Raw genomic sequence first — 27,488 nt, forward strand, 5'->3', positions numbered from 1 at the left:
GAGGCAGGAGAGAAACAAGTCAACGAATTCCAGTCTCTATCCACAGGGAAACAATACGTTTATTCCCAAAATTAACCCCAGCATAATCCTCCAGCCTCCCAACAAATCAACCCTTTAAATATCCCCCAAAACAACCCTCTCACTTCCCACTCAAACCCTAATACACCCAATAAACCCCTCAGTCCCCACATAGTCACTAAAACCCCCGATAAACCTCTCAGTCCCCACTGTCACTAATACCCCTGATAAACCCCTCTCATTCCTAACTCAGTCACTAATACCCCTGATAAACCCCTCTCATTCCTAACTCAGTCAGTAATAGCCTCAATAAATCCTTCTCATTCCTCACTCAGTTACTAACACCCCCGATAAACCCCTCCCAGTCCTCACTCAGTCACTAATATCCCTGATAAACCTCTCTCAGTCTCCACTGTCACTAATACCCCCGATAAAACCCTCTTATTCCTAACTCAGTCACTAATACCCTCAATAAATCCTTCTCATTCCTCACTCAATCACTAATACTCCCGATAAAGCCCCTCTCATTCCCCATTCAGTCACTGATACGCCTGATAAAAACCCACTCTCATTCCCCAATCTTAATTATAATAATCTTTCTTGTCATAAGTAGGCTTACATTAACACTGCAATGAAGTTACTGTGAAAAGCCCCAAGTCGCCACATTCCGGAGCTTTTCGGGTACACAGAGGGAGAATTCAGAATGTCCAAATTCCTAACAGCACGTCTTTTGGGACTTGTAGGAGGAAACCGGAGCACCCAGAGAATACCGCAATAAACCCCCTCCCATTCCCCACTCAGCCACTAATACCCCAATAAACCCCCTCATTCCCCACTCAGTCACTAATACCCCAATAAACCCCCTCCCATTCCCCACTCAGTCACTAATACCCCAATAAACCCCTCTCATTCCCCACTCAGTCACTAATACCCCAATAAACCCCCTCCCATTCGCCACTCAGTCACTAATACCCCAATAAACCCCTCTCATTCCCCACTCAGTCACTAATACCTCAATAAACCCCTCCCATACCCCACTCAGTCACTAATACCCCAATAAACCCCCCCATTCCCCACTCAGTCACTAATATCCCAATAAAACCCCTCTCATTCCCCACTCAGTCACTAATACCCCAATAAACCCACTCCCATTCCCCACTCAGTCACTAATACCCCAATAAACCCCCTCCCATTCCCCACTCAGTCACCAATACCCCAATAAACCCCCTCCCATTCCCCACTCAGTCACTAATACCCCAATAAACCCCCTCTCATTCCCCACTCAGTCACTAATACCCCAATAAACCCCTCTCATTCCCCACTCAGTCACTAATACCTCAATAAACCCCCTCCCATTCCCCACTCAGTCACTAATACCCCAATAAACCCCCCCATTCCCCACTCAGTCACTAATATCCCAATAAACCCCCTCTCATTCCCCACTCAGTCACTAATACCCCAATAAACCCCTCCCATTCCCCACTCAGTCACTAATACCCCAATAAACCCCCTCCCATTCCCCACTCAGTCACCAATACCCCAATAAACCCCCTCATCCCCCACTCAGTCACTAATATCCCAATAAACCCCCTCTCATTCCCCACTCAGTCACTAATACCCCAATAAACCCCCTCCCATTCCCCACTCAGTCACTAATACCCCAATAAACCCCCTCTCATTCCCCACTCAGTCACTAATACCCCAATAAACCCCTCTCATTCCCCACTCAGTCACTAATACCTCAATAAACCCCCTCCCATTCCCCACTCAGTCACTAATACCCCAATAAACCCCCCCATTCCCCACTCAGTCACTAATATCCCAATAAACCCCCTCTCATTCCCCACTCAGTCACTAATACCCCAATAAACCCCTCCCATTCCCCACTCAGTCACTAATACCCCAATAAACCCCCTCCCATTCCCCACTCAGTCACCAATACCCCAATAAACCCCCTCATCCCCACTCAGTCACTAATTTCCCAATAAACCCCCTCTCATTCCCCACTCAGTCACTAATACCCCAATAAACCCCCTCCCATTCCCCACTCAGTCACTAATACCCCAATAAACCCCCTCCCATTCCCCACTCAGTCACTAATACCCCAATAACCCCCTCTCCTTCCCCACTCAGTCACTAATACCCCAATAAACCCCTCCCATTCCCCACTCAGTCACTAATACCCCAATAAACCCCCTCCCATTCCCCACTCAGTCACTAATACCCCAATAAACCCCCTCTTATTCCCCACTCAGTCACTAATACCCCAATAAACCCCTCTCATTCCCCACTCAGTCACTAATACCTCAATAAACCCCCTCCCATTCCCCACTCAGTCACTAATACCCCAATAAACCCCCCCATTCCCCACTCAGTCACTAATATCCCAATAAACCCCCTCTCATTCCCCACTCAGTCACTAATACCCCAATAAACCCCCTCCCATTCCCCACTCAGTCACTAATACCCCAATAAACCCCCTCCCATTCCCCACTCAGTCACTAATACCCCAATAAACCCCCTCCCATTCCCCACTCAGTCACTAATACCGCAATAAACCCCTCTCATTCCCCACTCAGTCACTAATACCTCAATAAACCCCCTCCCATTCCCCACTCAGTCACTAATACCCCAATAAACCCCCCCATTCCCCACTCAGTCACTAATATCCCAATAAACCTCCTCTCATTCCCCACTCAGTCACTAATACCCCAATAAACCCCTCCCATTCCCCACTCAGTCACTAATACCCCAATAAACCCCCTCCCATTCCCCACTCAGTCACTAATACCCCCAATAAACCCCCCTCCCACTCCCCATTCAGACACTGATAACCCCGATAAACCCACTAATACCCCAATAAACCCCTTTCATTTCCCACTCAGTCACTGATACGCCCGATAAACCCTTCCCACTCCCCACTCAGACATTAATACCTCCGATAAACCGCCACCCATTCCCCACTCAGTCACTAATACCCCAATAAACCCCCTAATTCCCCACTCAGTCACTAATATCCCAATAAACCCCCTCTCATTCCCCACTCAGCCACTAATACCCCAATAAACCCCCTCCCATTCCCGACTCAGTCACTAATACCCAAATAAACCCCCTCCCATTCCCCACTCAGTCACTAATACCCCAATAACCCCCTCTCCTTCCCCACTCAGTCACTAATACCCCAATAAACCCCTCCCATTGCCCACAGTCACTAATACCCCAATAAACCCCCTCCCATTCCCCACTCAGCCACTAATACCCCAATAAACCCCCTCATTCCCCACTCAGTCACTAATACCCCAATAAACCCCCTCCCATTCCCCACTCAGTCACTAATACCCCAATAAACCCCTCTCATTCCCCACTCAGTCACTAATACCCCAATAAACCCCCTCCCATTCCCCACTCAGTCACTAATACCCCAATAAACCCCCTCTCATTCCCCACTCAGTCACTAATACCCCAATAAACCCCTCTCATTCCCCACTCAGTCACTAATACCTCAATAAACCCCCTCCCATTCCCCACTCAGTCACTAATACCCCAATAAACCCCCCCATTCCCCACTCAGTCACTAATATCCCAATAAACCCCCTCTCATTCCCCACTCAGTCACTAATACCCCCATAAACCCCCTCCCATTCCCCACTCAGTCACTAATACCCCAATAAACCCCCTCCCATTCCCCACTCAGTCACTAATACCCCAATAAACCCCCTCCCATTCCCCACTCAGTCACTAATACCCCAATAAACCCCCTCTCATTCCCCACTCAGTCACTAATATCCCAATAAACCCCTCTCATTCCCCACTCAGTCACTAATACCTCAATAAACCCCCTCCCATTCCCCACTCAGTCACTAATACCCCAATAAACCCCCCCATTCCCCACTCAGTCACTAATATCCCAATAAACCCCCTCTCATTCCCCACTCAGTCACTAATACCCCAATAAACCCCTCCCATTCCCCACTCAGTCACTAATACCCCAATAAACCCCCTCCCATTCCCCACTCAGTCACTAATACCCCAATAAACCCCTCTCATTCCCCACTCAGTCACTAATACCCCAATAAACCCTCTCCCATTCCCCACTCAGTCACTAATACCCCAATAAACCCCTTCCCATTCCCCACTCAGTCACTAATATCCCAATAAACCCCCTCTCATTCCCCACTCAGTCACTAATACCCCAATAAACCCCTCCCATTCCCCACTCAGTCACTAATACCCCAATAAACCCCCTCCCATTCCCCACTCAGTCACTAATACTCCCGATAAACCCCCTCTCATTCACCACAAAGGCACTAATAACCCCGATAAACCCTGTCTCATACCCCACTCAGTCACTAATACCCCCAATAAACCCCCCTCCCACTCCCCATTCAGACACTGATAACCCCGATAAACCCACTAATACCCCAATAAACCTCTTTCATTCCCCACTCAGTCACTGATACGCCCGATAAACCCTTCCCACTCCCCACTCAGACATTAATACCTCCGATAAACCCCCTTTTCATTCCCCACCCAGTCATTAATACCCCCAATAAACCCCGTCATTTTCTACTCTTCTTAACCCTCACTCACACTCAAGGAGACGGATTCAGAGCCCCAGGATGATGTGTCTAGTGAGAATGACGCGATCCCATTCTCATCAGTGATCACTTTCTCTGCACCAGGTACCATAGAGTTAAACAGGTAGATTGTCACATTCGATACAGGACCCCCAGTGGAATATTGCATTCGGATCTGTGCAATGAGAAAGATTGGTTAACATAATCAAACAGAATGAGAGATGTTTAATCATGTTTATGTTATACAATATGTGGAGGGGAGTATGTATAGGTGATGCTAACCCTGTATATATAATGCATTGGGTGGCGTTCTCCGTCGGTCGACGTCAAAATCGGGAAAGGCGATTGGGCGGTGAATCGGTCCTGACGCTGAAATTGTGACGGGCGCTGATTTCATGCCAAATCGCAGTTCTCCGGTGCCTCGACAATGGTGCCCAGGCGTTTTATTCCGCATTGTACAGTAAACACCGTTTGCATATTATTAGTGGGCCTGATCTGGTATTCTCCGGAGCCTCCGTGATGCTCCGCGTCTGCCGGGGGGAATTTACGATGGCGAGGTTCACTTGTGCTTTTAAAAATCAGGAAACAAACGCCATGGCTGATGAGGAGAGAGAGGGGGTAAGACATGCAGAGGCACGACCGTGGGCTGCCGTCTTGGCTGGCTGAGAGGAGTAGAGGACCCTGCCAGGGCCGAGGGGGTGGGGTGACAGGGGGTGACCAGGGCTGGGGCTGGGTGAGCCCCCACAGGACCGGAGTGTTCAGACACAGACTGCCATCGCAGTGGCCTGAAGGCACCCTGCTAACATGTCGGCCTTTCACCCCTTGCAGACAATGGATATTGGAATACAATCAGCAATGGTGGTCTTCCAGCTCGTCGCCGCAGCCCTGCGGGATGTACTGCGGCTGTATGAGCTGGAGCTGCTCAAGGAGGAGGAAGCTACAGCAGTGGAACATACCCCAGAGGAACAGGAGACAGCCGGTCAGGACAGAGAGCTGGCCCCCCAACAGGCTGAGGAGGGGGAGGAGATGCAAAGGAGGGACCGCATGAGGCCTCTTGTGTACCGGCAGAGCCTATCATTCGAGGACCTGCCGGACCCCGGGCATGCCATCTAAGAATCCAGCTGAGCAGAGGGATAGTAGGAGAGATCTGCCGGATCATGACAAACTTGGAACCGCGGGGGAATGGGAAAAAACACCCGTTTCCGTTGGCCGTCAAGGTGAAGGTCGCCCTGAACCTCTACGCCATGTGGTCCTTCCAGGCGCAGAGTGGGGATCTGTCCGCGATATCAGGGCTCGTGCACAGGTGCATCTGCGCCATCACTGAGGCCCTACATTACTTAATTGATTGATTTTTATTGTCACATGTACTGAAGTACAGTGAAAAGTATTTTTCTGCAGCCAAGGGAACGTACACAGTACGTACATAATTGACAAAAGAATAATCGACAGAGAACATTGACAAATGGTACATCAACAAATAGTGACTGGTTAAAGTGCGGAACAAGGCCAAACAAGAGCAGCATAGGACATCGTGAATAGTGTTCTTACAGGGAACAGATCAGTCCAAGGGAGAGTCGTTGAGGAGTCTAGCAGCTGTGGGGAAGGAGCTGTTCCTATGTCTGATTTACAGGTCTTCAGACTTCTGTATTTTCTGCCTGATGGAAGGGTCTGCAAGAAGGCAAAACCTGGGTGGGAGGGGTCTCTGATAATGCTGTCTGCCTTCCTGAGGCAGCGGGAGGTGTAGACAGAATCAATGGTACTCTACAGTATTTAGAGGAGAATTTAACCCTGTGTATATTATACAGTGTGTGTAGGCGAGTTTAACAATGTATATGTTACACAATCTGTGTAGTCAAATTTAACCTTGTATATATTACAATGTGTGTAGGCGAGTTTAACAATGTATCTGTTTTTTAAAAAATGTATTTTATTGCAAACATATCAAAACAGGTTACAGCAAATAAACACCCCGGGAAACATACTTCCCAACAATCAACAATATAGTCTGTACAGATTTTTCCCCTTTTTCACCCCCCCCCCCCCCCCCCCCCCCCCCCCCCCCCCCCCCCCGCCTTCCCCGCGACGAACAGCTCATCAAACACGGTCACAACATCCCTCACCTTTCCTCAAACCCCCCTGAAGAGCACCTTAACTCATACTTTATCTTCTCTAATTGCAGGAAGTCGCACAGGTCACCCAACCAAGCAGCTACTCCGGGTGGCGATGCCGATCGCCACTGCAGCAAAATTCGCCGCCGTGCAATCAGAGAGGCGAAGGCCACGACATCAGTCTTCCTTCTCTCCAAGAGCTCCGGATTCTCTAAGACCCCAAATATCGCCACCAAATATCCTTCTCCACTATTCTGGATAAGATTGCGAACACTCCTGCCCAGAATCTTCCCAATTTTTCGCAACCCCAAAACATGCGCACGTGATTCGCTGGCCCCCGCCACACCACTCACACCCATCTGCTACCCCCTGAAAGAACCCACTCATTCTCGCCCGAGTCATATGCAACCTGGGCATCACCATAAACTGTATCAGGCTCATCCTTGTACGAGGAGGTCTCGTTTACCCTATGCATTGCCTCACTCCATGCTCCCCAATTGATCTCCACTCCCAACTCCGCTTCCTATTTTTCCTTGATCTTCACCACCCGTTCACCTCCCTGCCCTCCCAGCCACTTGTATATAACAATATATCTGTTACACGATCTATGCAGGAGAGTTTAATCCTGTATATATTAGTGTGTGTCGGCAGGTTTCATTCTGTATATATTACACAGTGTGTGTAGGAGAGTTGAACCCTTTATCTATTACACAGTGTGTGTAGGAGAGTTTAACCCAATATATATTACACAGTGTGTGTAGGAGAGTTTAACCCAGTATATATAACAGTGTGTGTGTGAAGGAGAGTTTTACCCTGGATACATTACAGTTTGTGTGAAGGAGTGTTTAAACCTGTATATATTACAGTGGTCATAGGAGAGTTTACCCTGTGTATACTACACAGTGTGTGTCGGAGAGTTTAACCATGTATCTATTACACAGTGTGTGTAGGAGAATTAACCCAGTATATATTACCCAGTGTGTGTGTAGGAGAGTTTAACCCAGTACATATTACACAGTGTGTGCAGGAGAGTTTAACCCTGTATCTATTACACAGTGTGTGTAGGAGAGTTAACCCAGTACATATTACACAGTGTTTGTGGAGAGAGTTTAACCTAGTATATATTACAGTGTGTGTGAAGGAGTTTACCCTGTATATATTACACATTCACCTGAGGAAGGAGCAGTGCTCTGAAAGCTCGTGTTTGAAACAAACCTGTTGGACTTTAACCTGGTGTTGTCAGACTTCTTACTGTGCTCACCCCAGTCCAACGCCGGCATCTCCACATCATATATTACACAGGGTGTGTAGGAGAGTTTAACCTTGTATCTATTACATAGTGTGTGTGAAGGAGAGTTTACCCTGTATATATTACACAGTGTGTGTAGGAGAGTTTAACCCTGTATCTATTACACAGTGTTTGTGAAGAGAGTTAACCCAGTATATATTACAGTGTTTGTGAAGAGAGTTTAACCTAGTATATATTACAGTGTGTGTGAAGAGAGTTTAACCTAGTCTATATTACAGTGTGTGTGAAGGAGAGTTTAACCCTGGATATATTACACAGTTTGTGTGAAGGAGTATTTAAACCTGTATATATTACACAGGGTTCATAGGAGAGTTTAACCCTGTGTATATTACACAGTGTGTGTAGGAGAGTTTAACCATGTATATATTACAGATGTGTGAAGATGCGTTTAAATCTGTATATATTACATACTGTATGTAGGAGATTCTAACACTGTATATTACACAGTGTGTGTAGGAGAGTTTAGCACTGTATCTATCATAGAATTTACAGTGCAGCAGGATGCCATTCAGCCCGTCGAGTCTGCACCGGCCCTTGGAAAGAGCACCCTATTCCCGTAACCCCACCCAACTTTCTTTTGGACACTAAGGACATTTAGCATGACCAATCTGTTAGCGGAAGAAATTGCTATCTGCATTAAAGAATTGATACAAGTAATAATAAAGATGTTCCAGGTTTATTACAGCATATGGCAAGGGGAAAACCAGTAGACAAGGGGTTAAAACGTTGAACCTTAAAGAAAAGTCACCTGCACTCGAGATAATTCAATCATCCTGCAGGGCATTAAAATAAGAATGGGGACCCACATCACAGAAACCATGGCTCCAACCTGTCTGTAGGAGATTCATTGTCCAGCCCAGAGCAGGGAATAAAGCACATTAACACCCCATCAAGGAGTTCAGGTTAAGGGGAATATTTTGACCAGGATCTGGGAAATGGTAAAGATGCATTGTATTAGTAGATTGTTTTCCCATTAAGGAGCTCAGAAAAATATGTCTACTGATCACCTTGTATTGTTTGGAATAAATCGATGATATCAATGCCTGCTTGTAACTCTGAAAGAACTTTAAACATATATGCTTGTAACCCTGAATATGATCAGAGCTGAGTTTTACGAGCTAAGGATAGCAGCAGAATCTGTCTCTCCTATATGCACACAGCAGTTTTGAATAAACGCAACTTTTACAACTCCACGCGGTCAAGAAAAGACTCTGAGCATGCCTTCCCTCCAACACAATCCACCTAACCTGCACATCTTTGGACTGTGGGAGGAAACCAGAGCACCCGGAGGAAACCCACGCACACACGGGGAGAACGTGCAGACTCCGCACAGACAGTGACCTAAGCCGGGAATCAAACCTGGGACCCTGGAACTGTGAAGCAACTGCGCTAACCACTGTTCAGGAAACCTTAACCATGTATATTACATAGTGTGTGAGGAGAATTTAACCCTGGATATACTGCCCAGTGTGTGTAGGCAGGTTTCCCCCTGTACATATTACATTGTTTGTAGGAGAGTTTACCCCTGCATATGTGTGTGGGCAAGTTTAACGCTGTATAGATTACACAGTGTTTGTGTAGGAGAGCTTTACCCTGGATATATTACGCAGTTTGTGTGAAGGAGGGCTTAAACCTGTATATATTACAGTGTTCATAGGAGAGTTTAACACTGCGTATAAAACACAGTGTGCCTCGGAGCGTTTAACCCTTGTATATATTACACTGTTTGTGTGAAGGAGAGTTTAATCCTGTATATATTACACAGTGTGAGTAGGCAGGTTTCATCCTGTACATATTACAGTGTGTGGAGGAGACTTTAACCCTGTATATATTACATAGTGTGTGTAAGCAAGTTTAACACTGTATAGATTACGCAGTGTTTGTGTCACGGATTTTAACCCTGTATAAATTACAGTGTGTGAGGAGATTTTAACCCTGTATATATTACAGAGTGTGTGTAGGAGAGTTTAATCATGTGTATATTGCACAGTGTGTCTGGGAGATATTAACCCTGTATATATTCCCGTCCCCATGTCACTGACCGTGTAGAATTCTCCCCGTGTCTGCGTGGGGTCCAACCCTTACAATCCAAAGATGTGCAGGCTAGGTGGATTAGCCACTCTTTTGAGGTCCACCAACAAAACAGAAGAAAGGAAAACAAACTGAGGGACAAAGCAAAAAAGGGCCGCTCCTGTTAGGGGCACTGCCCAAACATAACAAAGATCAATGGAAACTTAAAAACATCAAATAAGAGTACAGTTAAACAGGTCAATAAAGCACCCCAACCTCTGCGGTGCCCACTGGGCAAGGAAGGCCTCGATGGTGCCCATAGACACCGCATGCTCTCTTTCCAGGGATACCCGGCCACAAATGTAGCCACGGAAGACAGGCAGACAGTCCGTCCGGATGACCCCCTCGGTTGCCCGCTGCCTGGACCTATAAATGGCGTGCTTCACCAGGCCCAGGAGCAGGTTCACAAGGAGGTCTTCTGCCTTCCCCGCCTTTCTCCGCACCGGGTGCCCATAGATTAGGAGCATGCGGCTGAAGTGCAAACAAAACTCCAGCAAAAGATTGGTTGGAAAAATAAAATGGGAGTGCAGCCTAAAACATGTAACATAGACATGGTCCACGGACTCCACAAGGCTGCAAAAATGGCAGGCTTTTTGGGAGTCCGTGAACCGGTGTAATCGGTGATTGTACGGCACTGCTGCATGCAACACCCTCCGCCCCAGGTCCCCAAGATTGAGGGGGAGGACTCCTTCATCGAGGGACCTCCAGTGGGGAACTCCGCCACCGGACGGCAACAAGGCATGCCATGGCGTATCCGGACGACGGGAAGGAGGTGAAGGGTGTGCAGCAGCAGCCCATGCAGGATACCACTCCACGCAGTGCGAAAAGGCAGGGAGGGTATTTTCACGAGGCAGTTAGGATTGTGGAGCACCAGCCCCCGAGGAAGGTTTCGGGGCCTGGGACCAACGTGGAATTCCGTCCGGGCAGGGGTTCGTCCAGACGGGACACCAACACACATCTGCGCGTCCTCCAAACCACGAGTGCCATCGGGTCCGAGCACAACAGTTTTGAGGTGTCGGATGGTACTGGCTGCGAGCCGGACATCCACCGCTGCACGTTGTGCTAACTCATGTGGTGTCATCCAGCCCACTGCTTCGCCACCCAGCATGTCCCCGATCCTGGTCACCCCGGCAGCCACAGCTCACTCTTCCATCAGCCACTCGAAATGGTATTGATGGAGACGCGGATTCCTGAGCAGCGGCTCCCTGACGACAGCCACCACTCCTGACTGGGGGGGGGGGAGGAGGAGAGCTGCGGTGCGAGGCAACCATGTTCCAGACTTTGAGCAGGTCCTGGTAAAAGACGAGCAGCGCCTGCAGAGGGTAACAAAGACCTTGCAGATCTATGAACAGGAGTTGCACGTCATAATTCAGGCCGTGCACCTGGTGGAAGAAATGCGTCGCAAGAGCACACCATTGTGGAGGCGGCTCAACGTAAAGGTATTGCTGCAGGGTTTGAAGGCGGAAGGTCGCCACCTGGGTGCGAAGGCACACAGGCGCCTGGCCGCCCTCCCTAAGCGGGAGACTCAGAACCTCAGCAGCCACCCAGTGCACACACTTGCCCCAGAAGAACTCTACAAGCATTCTTTGGATCTTTTTGACAAAGTCAGGGGGAGGGGTCAAAGTGACCAGCCGGTACCATGACATGGAGGCTATCAGCTAGTTTATGACGAGAACTCGACCCATGTAAGACAGCACTCGGAGCAGTCCTGTCCAACGTCTCAAGCGACCTTGGTCTCCAGCTTCTGCCAGTGAGCCGGCCAGGATTCCTCAGCCGGGCAAAGATGGACTCCCAAACAAAGGAAGCTGGTCCTGCTCCAGGTAAAAGGCCTGAACTCCTCTGGAAGGGGGTCCGTCTGCCACGGACCGACCAGGAGTCTGGAACATTTGGTGCAGTTGATCCTGGCAGAGGAAGGTCCTGGCTCTCTCGCATCCTCCGCAGGTCAGCAGGGTCAGTGAACATAAGGAGCACGTCATCAGCGTAAGCCGAAAGGACCACCCCAATGCCCGGCCCGTGCAGAAGTGGTCCCAACAGCCTCCTCCGCAGGAGGCGCAGGTAAGGCTCCACGCAAATAAAATAAAGGTGGCCAGAAAAAGGGCAGCCTTGATGCACTCCTCTCTCAAAGCCAAGTGGCGCCGTCAGGGACCTGTTAACCTTAATGAGACACTCTGCGGCAGTGTACAGAAGTCAGATCTGGGCCACAAATTGCGTCCCGAACCCGAATGCTTGCAGAGTCCCAAATAAATATTCGTGATCCACCCTTTCGAACACCTTCTCCTGATCAAGGGACAGGAAGCCGCTCGACACAGCAGCCCTCTGGGAATGACCAGGTCCCGGATCAGATGAATGTTGTCATGGATAATGCGGCCCGGGACCACGTAGGACTGGTCAGGGTGGATCATGTGGTCCAGCACTGTGCCAAGGCGCAAACTCATTGCCTTGGTGAAAATCTTGTAATCCGTGCTGAGGAGGGAGACCGGACGCCAGGTTTTAAGGTGGCGGAGATCCCCCCTCTTTGGCAGCAAGGTAACGGTGGCTTTGTGCAATGAGAGGGGCATCAATGAGAGGGGCGATACTTTCCCCCAGGACCCCCGCATAGTCACTCCCCAGGACGTCCCAGAACATCCTGAAGAACTCCACGCTCAGCCCGTCCAGCCCTGGGGTTTTGCCCCTGGAAAGGCTGTCGAGGGCACCGGTCAGTTCCCCCAGGTTGACAGGAGTATCAAGTTTATAGGCGCCTTCCGGGCTGACCTGCGGCAGGTCCTCCCACAAACCTCTGGAAGCATCCTTGCTGGACGGATCCGAAGAGAAGAGAGCGCTGTAGAAGCTTCAGATTTGGGCCCGAACCTCCTCTGGATCTGATATGAGGGCTCCGTCATCAGCCGTGCAGCATAAGGAGCTGCTGACGGACCACGCGCCTTTTTTCCAATGAGTAGAAGGGGGAGCCATGGTCCATGTCCGTCAGGATATGGATCCACGACCTCACATACGCATCCCAGGACCCGACAAGTTGCAGGTACCGCAGTGTGCCTTGCTTCTCTCTGTACACCAGCCGCAGGGCCCGGTCTTCATTGGGCTGACCGAGACGTGACTCCAGGTCGAGCACCTCCTTTTTCAACTTCTCGACCCTGAATTTCCGCCTCTTTGTCGACCCCCTCGCATACCCTTGACAGAAGGTACGTACGTGGGTCTTGCCCACATCCCACCTTAGCCTCAAGGAGGGGAAACCTCCCCGCTTCCTTCTCCAGCCGGTCCAGAAGTGACGAAACGGGTCCAGGAACCACTCGGCCTCCAGCAGCAGGTTGTCAAAATGCCAGTACGCGGACCCTGACTGAGCGCGAGACAGGGTGAGACCCGCCCACACGAGTTGGTGATCCGAGCACGGCACCTGCTGCACAGAGGCCGTCGGGACACGGGGCAGGTAGGCCCTTGAAATGTAGAGGCGGTCTGGCACTGGCTCCTTGACCCCCAAGATCTCCGGCTGAAGATGTTGGGCCAACATGTAGATCCCCCCTTGCCATTCCAGGAGCCATGTGGCTTCGTCTCCCGGAGCGGTGTGGGTTTCTTGCAGGAAGCATGCCGCATACTTCCCGTCCCGGAGGACCGAGAAGTTCTGGAACCTGCGGTTAATGTTGAGGCTGTCTATGGTTACCTCCATGTCAGTAGTAATGTGCTACCTTCACTTTTTCAGTGCTCAGAAGGAGCAGAGGAGCGCAGGCCCCTCTGTTCCCTCAGGAGTCCAGCGCGGAAAGACTTCTGCCAGAAGCGTCGGCGTCTCCCGCCTCTTTAACATAGGCGCGGGAAGATAGGATGAGCAGTGCCACGTCCGACCACCGGTCGAGGGCTAGCTGCACTCAGTTTCGGCGACCGCGGTTTGTATGCAGAAAATCCCGGAGTTCCCCTTGTGGATGAGAGGCGACTTGATGGACCCAAAATCATCCCTTGTGCCCCCCCCACCGAGCAGCTGTCCTCTGGGAAGTCGCCGTCTGGGACCGAGTCCTCCGCCACATTGAGCCCTGGGTCTGCCTCGATCCCACCCCCTGGATCGTCGACAGACAGGTTCCTCACAGACTCCTCTAATTGTATCAGGCCTGAGGGAGGTGGCAGCTCAGATCCCCCCTCCTCTTGCGATGCCGGGTCACCGGATAGACCCGGGAACAGTTCCGGAAAATGCTCCGGGGTGGAGATGGGGACTGCCGGCGTCGGAGACTGGGATGGAGAGGAGAGGCGCTCCTCGCCACCACCCAATGACCCTGAGGTCAGGGAGCCGTCACAGCCCTCCGGCATTGTAAAAAGGACCGCCTCTGGGATGCAAAATGGCACCGGGTGGAAAGGGCTCTCGGGGGTCTCTCTCGCACCCTGCCGTGAGGTGTCCTGCTCGGGGGGCTGCGACAGCTCAGGGGTCGACAGATGATGGACTTTGTCCAATCTCTTCCGGGGGCGCGGTGTAATGTCGAGTGGCAGAGGTCGGGGCGCCACCCGCTCCGTTCCGGGGGGGGGGGGGGGGGGGGGGGGGGGGGTCATGATAAGTGTGAGGTGATTCATTTTGGTAGGACGAATTTGAATGCGATTACAGGGTTAACGGCAGGGTTCTGAAGAATGTGGAGGAGCAGAGAGATCTCGGAGTTCATGTCCATAGATCTCTGAAAGTTGCAATCCAAGTGGATAGGGCCGTGAACAAAGCCTCTTGTGTGTTAGCATTTATTAACGGGGGGATTGAGTTTCGCTTAGAGAGCTGTTTAGGATATTATTGGGTGTTTAAACTGCTAGCTCGACTCGTAGAATTCTGCCCTTGATTGAGTATCAAATTTCGAGACTACTAGTCGTTGTAAGTATGAAATGTTAGTAGCTTAAGCAATTATGTAGTTAAGAAGGTCACAGGCTAACTCATCACATATCCTGTCATTGTCAAACTGTATCATTTATCAAAACACTTGTATTACCCTTTTTTCTTTAAATAAATTGCGTATATATTTTACCATACAGATCCGTGTCTATTTTAATAAATAAGAGTGACATTTAACTAAGACTCATCATATTCTCACCCTTTTAGGCTATCTAGATGGTCACTTGCCCATTCCTAGCTCTCAAGAATTAGAAATATTTAGTTGACGTTAAGGAAAAGATAGTCATCTAAGTCACAGTCTATCCTGTACACTGAAGGTAGTGAACGCAAGGCACATTGTGTATACTATAATTAGATCTCCCATATAGTGAGTCTTACTTTAGATATTCACAAGACCTTGTCTGGTAGCTTACAACCTCGAATAATCAGGAAGATCTTAGATAAATGCTCCTCAATTGTCACACCCTCAGGCCAGAGTTCTAGGGCGCATGGGTCTCCAGGCTGATGGGGTCGGGGGTATTTGCAGCCGATCCCCGCCTTACCTTCTTTCGGGCCTTGCGGCCTGGTGGATGCCCTCCTTCCTCCACTCCGGCAGCCGACCAGCCAGTCTGTGCCAGCATGGTGTCCCCCTGTAGGGTCGGGGTGGTAATGCCAATGGAGGGAGAAGGGCCGGCGGTGCCACTCGCAGCCACCTTAGTGTCAGTGGTGGCTTTGGAGGCGGGGCAGTTCTTCCCCACGTGCCCCACCTTCTTGCAGGCATGGCAACGAACGCCATCTGCAGACCAGAAGATGGTGAAGATCTCCCCTAGATGGGAGACCTCAAATCCCCCCTCGAATACATCCTCCTGAGCCAAGCAGATGAAAGCCTGGCACCGGAAGGAGTGGATGTGCCTTGGGCGGGGGGAGGGGGGGGCGTGTCCTTCAGGCTGGGAAGGAGTGGCGCTACCTCAGAACGAACCTTCCCCAGTAGTTGGAGGTGGGGGAGGAGGAGCTCCGTAGGGAGGTAAGGAGGGACATTGGACAATATGACCCGCTCGGCAGTGGGCTCAAGAGGGTCCACTGCCACGTAGGTTCTGCCCACCGCAAGCCCCTTTTCAAGGATGAGGTGAACCGCCCTCTCAGCCCTCAGGAGGAACACGACTTTCCCGTACATTCGAGAGGCGGCCACAATGGCCAAGGGGCCGAGGACACCGGTCATCGTGCGACCGCACGCCTCTGTGGTGACAGTGGGATGAGCAGAGCACTTTACGCCTAGCTTTCGGGTCACCAACCGGAAAGGTGGCGGGGCTGCAGAAGCAGTGGAGGCCGAAGAGGCTACCACCCCGCATAGGTGGCTCTGATCGGCCCCGCCACTGGAGTAGGTGGAATGGCCATCAGGGCAAGTGCCACGCCTACCCCAATTGATGTGTTGGCTTGTGTAGGCTTGAGAGATGAACAGACACTTCCAACACTGATGAAGGTTCAACTCAATTTTATTAACTACTTCGAACTAACTAACACATGATGACTGTGGGTCTAAATAATGCTAACTTGAACTAGAGACCTAAGGCTTGTCCGAGCCAGTTGATTCTCTCAGCACGTGTTGTGAGTCCGTGCTGGGCTGAATAAGTTCTTGTTACACTCAGAGGCAGCACCCAGAATGAGCGGGAACCGTGGTGACCTCTGCCTTTATAGTGTGTGTATTCTAACTGGTGATTGGCTGCGGTGTTTGTACATGTTGATTGGTCCCTGTGTGTGTCCATCAGCGAGTGTCTGCACCATGATATTTTGGTATATATTATGACAGTAGGTAGGTGTGACTCATATCTGATTTCGTGAACGAGAGTCCACCTGCAAGCTTCGCGTAGAGATCTTCTATGTGGGGCATTGGATATTGGCCAGGCCGGGAAGCCGTAGTCACTATAAGTTTATAGTCTTCGCCCAGTCAGCGAAACAGAAGGGCCTGATAATACCAAAGGACTCCAAACGAGTAAGCTCCCCTCCTACCTTCTCGAGCAAGGCGTAAGGAACTGGGCGGGCCCGGAAATAGTGTGGCGTGGCTCCTGGTTCAACCAGGATACGGGCTATGGCCCAATTTATCTTCCCCAAACCAGGCTGGAATACATCTACCCCGCTAGTACCTCCGTCAACCCTCCAGAACCTGGTTGGAGGATGTGCTGCCACTGCAGCTGCAAATGGTGCAACGATCCCGACCCAACAGGCTGGGCCCGTGGCCGCGCACCAGAATAAGTGGGAAACGGCATCCATAAACAACAGGGGTCATCGTAGTTCCAGCAAGGTCCAATGGTTCCCCCATGTAGGTGGCCAACCTGGCCTGTGTATCGGTTAATGTAAAGGTCTGTATACCCTGCTTGATGTGGTCGAATTACCTTTGGACGATCACAGAGACTGCTGCGCAAGTGTCCAACTCCATCTCAAGCGGGTGACCATTGACCCATACTGTCACCTTAATGAGGGCCACACAGGGAGCTTCTACACAATTCAGCTGCAGGCAGTCATCCTCCGTCTCCACATCCTCGGGAGTAGTCCACGCAGGTTCATCCAAATGGAAGGTACGGCCCCTGGGCTGGACCCAGTTTCTGTCAGAACGACGGCGCCTCTGGCGCCCCCAGGGCCAGTGTCTGCGACGAGGTCGGCGCCCACAAGCCCGAAACTGACATGACTCCTCATCCATCGGTTCTGGAGAAGGCTCCCTTCGGGGAGGAACGTCCAGCGACCACTGGCATTGATCCGGCGCTGCCCCGCCCAAGGTATGGCAGGGGTGCGGGGAAATGCTTTTGGACGGAAGGGGTTGCACCTCCATTCCCTGTAGCTCCTGCACTCCCCGTTCTACGCTCTCTCAGGACAAAACTATCTGAATGGCCTGTTGAAAAGTCAATGTTGGCTCGGCAAACAACTTTCACTGGGTGGCCCCGTTGGTAATGCCGCAAACCAAAGTCTCACCATATTCACAGTACTCCGCAATCCTGCGTAGCCTGGATAAAAACTCAGCAAGGGATTCTCCTGGGGTCCTCTCAGTGGTATTAAACCAGTAACGCTGGACTATCGTGGACGGAGTTGGGTTAAAATGTTGCCCCACTAAGATCACAAGTTCATCAAACGTCTTGGTGTCCGGTGCGGCTGGGTACGTAAGGCTCTTAATCACCCCAAACGTATGCGGGCTGCAGGCGGTGAGCAAAATGACCACCTGGCGCTCGTTTTCAGTGATGTTGCTTGCCTGGAAATAGTAACGCATCGGTTGTGCGTACTGGATCCAACTTTCCAGCGCAGCATCAAAGACATCCAAATGTCTAAAGAGGCATTGTGCAACAGGAAAAAAACTTCCAACCTGTAGACAACAAAAATCCAGGGAGGTGGTTTCAGCAGCATAGACAGCTATCCACTTTAACCCTTGTCGCCAGTTCTGTGAGGGCCACGAAGAATCCAGCATGAGTTTATAGAATAGAAAGAAATAACTTTCTTTACAATTACATATATATATACAACAGCAGCAGTACTCCCTTGCTGCTCACTTCTCTCTAGCTGGTTCCATATTGGTCAGCTCTATTTATGCAGGGATTCTGCTAATGATTTCTCTGCCCCACCACCCCACAACGCACAGTGAAAAATATACAGACGTAAACTTACCCACACACACGGTGTAAAATATATTATATTAAACTCTCCCACATACACTGTGTAATATATACAGTGTTAATCTCTCCGACACACACTGTGTAATATATACAGGGTTAAACGTTTATAGCCACACATTATGTAATATGTACAGCGTTCAACTTGTCTAAATCTGTGTAATATATACAGGGTTAAACACTCCAATGCACACACTTTGTAATATATAGTGTTAGGTTCCCCTACACACACTGGGTAATATATGAAGTTTTAAAAGCTGCTACACACTGTGTATTATATACAGTGTTAAATCCTCCTACACGCACAGTGTAATACAGGTTCAAACGTTGATACCCACACATTTTGTGATATGAATAGCGTTCAACTTATCTAAACATCTGTGTAATATACACAGTGTTAAAGTCTCCAACACACAATCTGTGCAATATATACATGTTAAACTCCCCTACACACAATGTGTAATACACAGAGGGTTAAGCTATCCTAGACACACACTGTGTAATATATACAGGGTTAAACTCACACATTGTTGTTATGGGTCAGGGTTTAGAGAACCCCGAAGTGTATCATGGAATTCACCTGACCCACAACATTCAATAGATTGTGGTATGGGGAGTACACGGACCACTCTACAGGTGTGGTACAGCAGAAATGGAAAAGTATTTTTTAAAGAAAAACAATGTGCATTCTATGAACTCAAGTTAACCTTTTTAAAACATACAGTGAAGATCTTAGCAACCATCAATTCAAATACAATACCCAAAGACTACAACACTAAGTAATCCTGAATAACTTCCTAAACAACATCCAGAAGACAAAATAAACACCTTTTAACAGAAGCACATCAGGTTTACATTCACTAATAAAAACATTTATAATTCTAAATTCACCAAATGATCAAGAGCTGGTCTTTTCATGGCAGAGAGATCAACAGTCCACCTGCTTTGTCTGGCTTCAGCTCAGCACAGATTTTCGATCAAATCCACTCATGCCAAGAAATTGCATTATTTCCCTTCGTCTTGAGGGTATCAGAAACCCCTCAATAACTGTTGGTTTCACATCCCGTGTGACCATTCGACCCTGTCCGATTGTATGACCAAGGAAAGTGACTTGGGCTTTTCCAAATTCGCTTTCGTCTAGGTTTCGAACCAAACCCACCTCCTGAAGTCAATCGAATAACTCCATCAGATGTTTTAAATGTTCTGTCCATGTCTGGCTGAAAATTACCAGATCGTTGACGTATACCGCACAATTGGGTAATCCTGAAACAACTTTGTTAGTTAACTGTTGAAATGTGGCTGGGGCGTTTTTCATGCCAAATGGCATGACTTTGAATTGGTATATACCATCTGGAATCACAAAAGCTGAAATCTCCTTCGCCCTTTCGGATAAAGGTATCTGCCAGTAACATTTGAGTAAATCCAGTTTGGAAATAAGAGCAGATTGGCCCACTTTCTCAATGCAATCCTCCAAACGTGGGATAGGATAAGAGTCCGTCCTTGTAACTGCATTAACCTTTCTATAGTCCACACACAACCGTTGGGTAGCATCTGGTTTAGGTACCATCACTATGGGTGAGCTCCATTGGCTTCAACCCACTTCAATTCTGCCTTTTTTAAGCATACTCTCAATTTCTTTGTTTTTCTTTTACTTGTTTTCAAATTTAGATTACCCAATTACTTTTTCTCCAATTAAGGGGCAATTTAGTGTGGCCAATCCACCCAACCTGCACAACTTTGGCTTGTGGGGGTGAAACCCACGCAGGCATGGGGAGAATGTGAAAACTCCACATGGACAGCAACCCAGGGCTGGGATTTGAACCCGGGTCCTCAGCGCCGCAGTCCCAGTGCAAATCTCTGCGCCACATACCACCCTTCAATTTCTTTGTTAACCTGTGCCAATTTTAAAGGGCCATGATGTGGAGATGCCGGTGTTGGACTGGGGTGAGCACAGTAAGAAGTCTTACACCAGGTTAAGGTCCAACAGGTTTGTTTCAAACACTAGCTTTCGGAGCACTGCTCCTTCCTCAGTTAATTTTAAATGGTTAGGTCTGTATGGATGTTGTTTGATTGGAACAGCATTTCCCACATCTACATCATGTCTAGCCATTTTAGTACTTCCTAATTTATCTCCACAAATATGCCCATGTGATATCAATAACTCTTCCAGGTCAGTTCATTTTTCCTCTAGAAGATAACTCAACAATTTATCCCAATTTTTAAGAACATTCTCGTTTTCCAATTTAATCTGAGGTATGTCAAATTCACAGTTATCTGGATTTGGTTCGTCACTTTGAGTTAGAATCATTAAAATCTCCTCCTTTGTCTCTCCTTCCCTTTCAAAGTACCTTTTAAGCATATTCACATGACACACTCAGTGAGTCTTCCTTCTATCTGGTGTTTTTAACCACATAATTCACCGCACTTAATTTACTTTCAATCTGATAAGGTCCACAAAACCTTGCTTTTAAAAGTTCACCTACCACTGGTAACAACAGTAAAACGTTATCTTTAGATTTCTTGTAAACTACCCGTTTCATCACATTTTGTGAAACTTTTAAATGTTGTCTAGCCAATTCACCTGCTCTATTTAATCGTTCCCTAAAATTTGACACGTAATCCAATAATGTAATTTCCGATTTCTCACTCACCAATTTGTCCTGAATCAATTTAAGTGGTCCTCTTACCTCATGACCAAATATTAGTTCAAAATGACTGAATTTGGTTGATTCATTAGGGGCATCCCTAATTGCAAACAGTACAAATGGAATTCCTTTATCCCAATCCTCTGGATAATCGTAACAATAAGCCCTTAACATTATCTTTAATGTCTGATGCCACCTTTCTAACGCTCCCTGCGATTCTGGGTGGTACACAGTTGATTTAAATTGTTTTATTCCTAAGTTATCCATAACTTCTTTGAATAACCTTGAGGTAAATTTGATCCTTGATCTGATTGTATTTCTGTGGGTAGTCCCTATCTAGTAAAGAATTTCAGTAACTTCTCTACAATCTTTTTAGCTGTAATATTACATAATGGAATGGCCTCCATTATAGGCAAAAGATATTGATTCCCACTTTTTGTTTTAGGAAGCGGTCCTACGCAATCAATTAGGACCCTTGCAAAAAGTTCCTCAAATGCTAGAATGGGTTTTAAGGGTACTGGTTTTATCACTGCTTGAGGTTTCCCTATCACTTGACATGTGGGACATGATTGACAACATTTAACTACATCTTTATGTAGTCCAGGCCAATAAAAATGTTTCTGGATTTTAGCTTGAGTTTTCCTTATTCCCAAATGACCTCCCACTGGTACCTCATGTGCAACTTGCAACACCTCCTTTCTATACCTTACCGGCAATACTATTTGATGATGCCCACTTTTCATCCACCTGCATATGTAAAGGTCTCTATTTTCTCATCAAGACATTACTTTTACTGTAATCACACTCTGGTATATACGCAGGTTCCTCTTCCGTGTATGCTTTCTGATATATCCAGTTTATTTCTACATCTTTCTGTTGTAACTCCGCCAATTTTCCTGAACTAAAAATATCCACCACATCCTCCACCTGTTCTTGTTCTTTTTCAACCATCTGATCAAAAATCATTTCTGATAATTGCACTTCAACTTCATCTTCACTCTTTGATTTCTCCTCTTGTCTTAACCTGTGACTTTGCAACCTTGTTACTACACAATCCGGAAAAATCCCAGGATATTCTTCCTTCAACACTTCAATTGCCTGACTTTCCACTGGCTTATCAACCATAGTAGGCATCACTCCCACATGCGATCCAGCTATATCATTACTGTATTCCTGGACAAGATAGTTTCTCTATAGCTCCTACTACCACTTCACCACTCTTCACTGGACTTTCCAACCTTACCTTATCTAATGGAACACTGTTCCTCTCACCCTGAATTCCACATATTACCACCTTTTCTGACAACATTCTTCCCAAATTACATAACTCCTCATCTCTTACCATTAAGGATTGACTAGCTCCCGTATCTCTTAAAATTGTGACTTCTTTACCTGCTCCTCCTGCTACACATGAGTAAACTTTACCCACACAAGTAAATTCTTTAAATATATCTGGCACCTTCTTATCAATCACCTCTTGATCAGACTGCACAATCATTTGCACCTCCTTCACTTCACTTTGACTTTCCTTTACCACTTTAACAAACCCCACTGTCTTATCCTGTTTTACCACATCAGCCTTCCCAGTGCTTTTCTTCAACCACCAACACTGTGACTTTACATGGCCTATTTTATTACAGTGAAAACATTTGAAACTTTTCATTTCTTTTCCACCCTCCTGGATTTCTTTTTTAATCTGAGGTACACTCTCTTTATTGACTCCCATCGGATCACCTTTACCTTTACCACTTGAGTATTTCTCAGGTCCCCAGTTTCTATCTCTCAAAGGCTGAAACTGATGTCGGAAACCAAGCTTTTATTTATAAACTAATTCATAATCATCTGCCATTTCTGCTGCTGAAACTGATGTCGGAGACCAAGCTTTGATTTATGAACTAATTCATGATCATCTGCCATTTCTGCTGCTAATCTCACAGTCTTAACCCTCTGCTCTTCCACATGAGTTCTCAGTGCATCAGGAATTGAATTTTTAAACTCCTCCAAAAGTGTAATTTCTCTGAGAGCTTCATATATTTGGTCTATTTTCAAAGCCCTTATCCACATATCAAAATTACGCTGTTTGATCCTTTCAAACTCCATGTATGTTTGACCAGGTTCTTTACTTAAATTTCTCATCCTTTGTCTGTAGGCTTCAGGCACTAGTTCATGTGCACCTAAGATGGAGTTTTTCACCTCCTCATACGACTCAGATACCTCCTCTGATAGTGATGCAAACACTTCACTGGCCCTACCTATCAGCTTTGTTTGAATCAGTAATACCCACATGTCCTGTGGCTGTTTCTTATGTTTAGCTACCTTCTCAAATGAAATGAAAAAGGCTTCTACCTCCTTCTTGTCATACCTTGCCAATATTTAAATAGATCCCCACTATGACGCTCTTTCTCACTATCCTCATCACTATCATCCAACTGTACGTTTCCCTTGACATCTGCCAATTTTAACTGACTGTCATGTTTCATGGCCATTTTCTAAAGTTCAAACTCTCTCTCTTTATCTTTTTCCCTGATCTGTATCTCCCTTTCTCTTTCTTTTTCCTCTCTCTGTCTTTCTTTTTCCTCTCTATCTCTTTCATATTCAAACTGCTTTAATTCTTTCTCATGTTCCATTTGTTTAATTTGTAACTGAATTTTTGCCATTTCCAATGAGTCAAACTGTATTTCAGGCAACTTTAAATGCTTAGCCACCATCATAATTCCGTCATCTTTTCACATTTTGTCAGGTAATGTTAACTGCAATGTTTTTGCCAAATCTAACAGTCTGCTTTTAATCTCTGTCCATAAGGTACTGCACATCAGGTTTACATTCACTACTGAAAACATTTATAATTCTGAATTCACCAAATGATCAAGAGATAGTCTTTTCATGGCAGAGAGATCAACAGTACACCTGCTTTGTCTGGCTTCAGCTCCAACACTGAAAACAAAACTTAAACACACCCTGCAAACAGCCTAAAACAAAAGTAAAACACTGACAGACAGCCTAGCTCCACCCACTCTCTGACATCACTGCAGTAATAAACACTCATTTCTTAAAGGTACTCTCACTACAGATATTTATACACAAACCCATTTATAAACACCCATTTCTTAAAGGTACTCTCACATGACACTGTGTAATTAATAAATTGTTAAATTCTCCTGAACACACGGTGTAGTATATACACAGTTAAGATCTCCTACACACACACACTGTGTAATATATACAGGGTTCCTCTCTATTACAGGCACGCAGTGTAATATAAGCAGGGTTCAACTTTCATTCGTATACTCTAATTTATATCAAGTCAAACTGTCCTGCACACACTGTAATATATACAGGATTAATCTCTTATACACACTGTGTAATATATACAATGTTAATTCCCTCTTCAGACACTGTGCAATATATACAGGGTTACATTCTCCTCCACACACTGATTAATGTATACCGGGTTAAACTATCCCACACACCGTGTAAATACACTGTATTAAACTCTCCTTATCACACTGTGTAATATATACAGTGTTAACCTCTCCTGCACGAACTGTGTAATATATATACAGGGTTCGATATGTCTAAAAGTCGATATAATATATACATGGTTAAACTCTCCAACACATACAATATATAATATACGGTTAAATTCCCCTACTCACACTATGTTATATACAGTGTTAAACTCTGCTTACTACACACACTGTGTAATATATACAAATCTCATACACACACACTGTATAAAATATACAGGGTTACATAATCCTACCCACACACTGTGTAATATATACAGGATTCAAATCTCCTCCACACACTTTGTAACGTATTCAGGGATATAATCATAGAATTTAAAGTGCAGAAGGAGGCCATTCAGCCAACCGAGTCAGAACTGGCTCTTACAAAGAGCACCCCACTGAAGCCCACGTATCTACCTTATCCCGGTAACCCAGTAACCCCCACATAACATTTTTTTTTTGGACACTGAGGGCAATTTAGCATGGTCAATCCACCTAACCTGCACATCTTTGGACTGTGGGAGGAAACCGGAGCACCCGGAGGAAACCCTAGAGCTGTGAAGCAACTGTGCTAACCACAATGTTACCGGGCTTTTTACTCTTATGTGAGAAATAAAAGAATGACCAGGGTGAGGTTGGGGCAGGTCAAGGACAATAGTGGGAATTTGTGCATGGAGTCAGAAGAGATAGGAGAGGCGTTGAATGAATACTTTTCTTCAGTGTTCACCAAGGAGAGTGGCCACGTTTTTGAGGATGAGAGTGTGATACAGGTGGGTAGGCTGGAGGAGGTAGATGTCCTGAGGGAGGGTGTATTGGCAATTTTGAAAAACCTTAGAGTCGACAAGTCCCCTGGGCTGGATGGGATGTATCCTAGGATTCTTTGGGAGGCAAGGGATGACATTGCAGATCCTTTGGGTCCTCACTGTACACAGGGATAGTGCCAGAGGACTGGAGAGTGGCGAATGTTGTTCCTCTGTTCAAGAAAGGGAATAGGAATGACCCTGGTAATTATAGGCCGGTTAGTCTTACTTCGGTGGTCGGTAAGTTAATGGAAAAGGTCCTGAAGGATAGGATTTATGACCATTAGGAAAGATGCAGCTTAATCCGGGATAGTCAACACGGATTTGTGAAGGGTAAATCTTGCCTCACAAATTCGATTGAATTCTTTGAGGAGGTAACTAAGTGTGTAGATGAAGGTAGAGCAGTTGATGTCGTATACATGGATTTTGGAAAGGCATTCGATTAGGTTCCCCATGGTTGGCTCATGAAGAAAGTGAGGAGGTGTGGGATAGAGGGAAATTTGGCCAATTGGATAAGTAACTGGCTATCATATAGAAGATAGAGGGTGGTGGTGGATGGAAAATTTTCAGACTGGAGACCAGTTACCAGCGGTGTACCACAGGGATCAGTACTGGGTCCTCTGCTATTTGTGATTTTTATCAATGACTTGGAGGAGGGGGCTGAAGGGTGGGTCAGTAAATTTGCTGATGACACCAAGATTGGTGGACTAGTGGATGAGGTGGAGGGCTGTTGTAGGCTGCAAAGAAACATTGACAGGATGCAGAGTTGGGCTGAAAAATGGCAGATGGAGTTTAACCCTGATAAGTGCGAGGTGATTCATTTTGGTCGGAAAAATGTGAATGTGGATTACAGGGTCAACGGCAGGGTTCTGAGGAATGTGTTGGAACAGAGAGATCTTGGGGTTCATGTCCATAGATCTCTGAAGGTTGCCACTCAGGTGGATAGAGCCGTGAAGAAGGCCTATAGTGTTTTAGCGTTTATTAACAGGGGGCTTGAATTTAAGAGCCGTGGGGTTATGCTGCAACTGTACATGACACTGGTGAGAGCACATTTGGAGTATTGTGTGCAGTTCTGGTCACCTCACTATAGGAAGGGTGTGGAAGCATTGGAAAGGGTGCAAAGGATATTTATCAGGATGCTGCCTGGTTTGGAGGGTAGGTCTTATGAGGAAAGATCGAGGGAGGTAGGGCTTTTCTCTTTGGAGCGGAGGAGGATGAGAGGCGACTTAATAGAGGTTTATAAGATGATGAGGGGGATAGATAGAGTGGACGTTCAGAGACTACTTCCTCAGGTAGATGTAGCTGTTACAAGTGGGCATAACTATAAGGTTCAGGGTGGGCGATATCGGAGGGATGTCCGAGGTAGGTTCTTTACTCAAAGAGTGGTTAGGGTGTGGAATGGACTGCCTGCTGTAATAGTGGAGTCAGACACTTTAGGAACTTTCAAGCGATTATTGGATAGGCACATGGAGCACACCAGAATGACAGGGAGTGGGATAGCTTGATCTTGGTTTCGGACAAAGCTCAGCACAACATCGAGGGCTGAAGGGCCTGTTCTGTGCTGTACTGTTCTATAATATGTACAGGGTTCAACTCTCCTACACACTGTGTAATATAGAACATAGAACGATACAACGCAGTACAGGCCCTTTGGCCCTCGATGTTGCACCGACATGGAAAAAATCTAAAGGCTATCTAACCTACACTATGCCCTTATCATCCATATGCTTATCCAATAAATTTTTAAATGCCCTCAATGTTGGCGTGTTCACTACTGTTGCAGGTAGGGCATCCCACGGCCTCACCACTCTTTGCGTAAAAAACCCACCTCTGACCTCTGTCCTATATCTATTACCCCTCAATTTAAGGCTATGTCCCCTCGTGCTAGCCACCTCCATCCGCGGGAGAAGGCTCTCGCTGTCCACCCTATCTAACCCTCTGATCATTTTGTATGCCTCTATTAAGTCACCTCTT

At 47.2% G+C, this 27,488-nt stretch overlaps 1 protein-coding gene across 3 annotated transcripts in view; it reads right to left on the reverse strand.

The window, feature by feature from the left end:
• Window positions 1-27,488, reverse strand: part of LOC119979763 (alpha-2-macroglobulin-like) — a 412,459-nt gene that overhangs the window by 162,265 nt on the left and 222,706 nt on the right. For all 3 annotated transcript variants that reach the window (XM_038822394.1, XM_038822396.1, XM_038822395.1), the window contains one exon: window positions 4,609-4,770. In XM_038822394.1, coding sequence (XP_038678322.1) covers window positions 4,609-4,770 — 162 coding nt within the window. The remainder of the gene's footprint in view (window positions 1-4,608; window positions 4,771-27,488) is intronic.

Source organism: Scyliorhinus canicula, chromosome 16 (assembly GCF_902713615.1).
Source record: "Scyliorhinus canicula chromosome 16, sScyCan1.1, whole genome shotgun sequence".
NCBI lineage: Eukaryota > Metazoa > Chordata > Chondrichthyes > Carcharhiniformes > Scyliorhinidae > Scyliorhinus > Scyliorhinus canicula.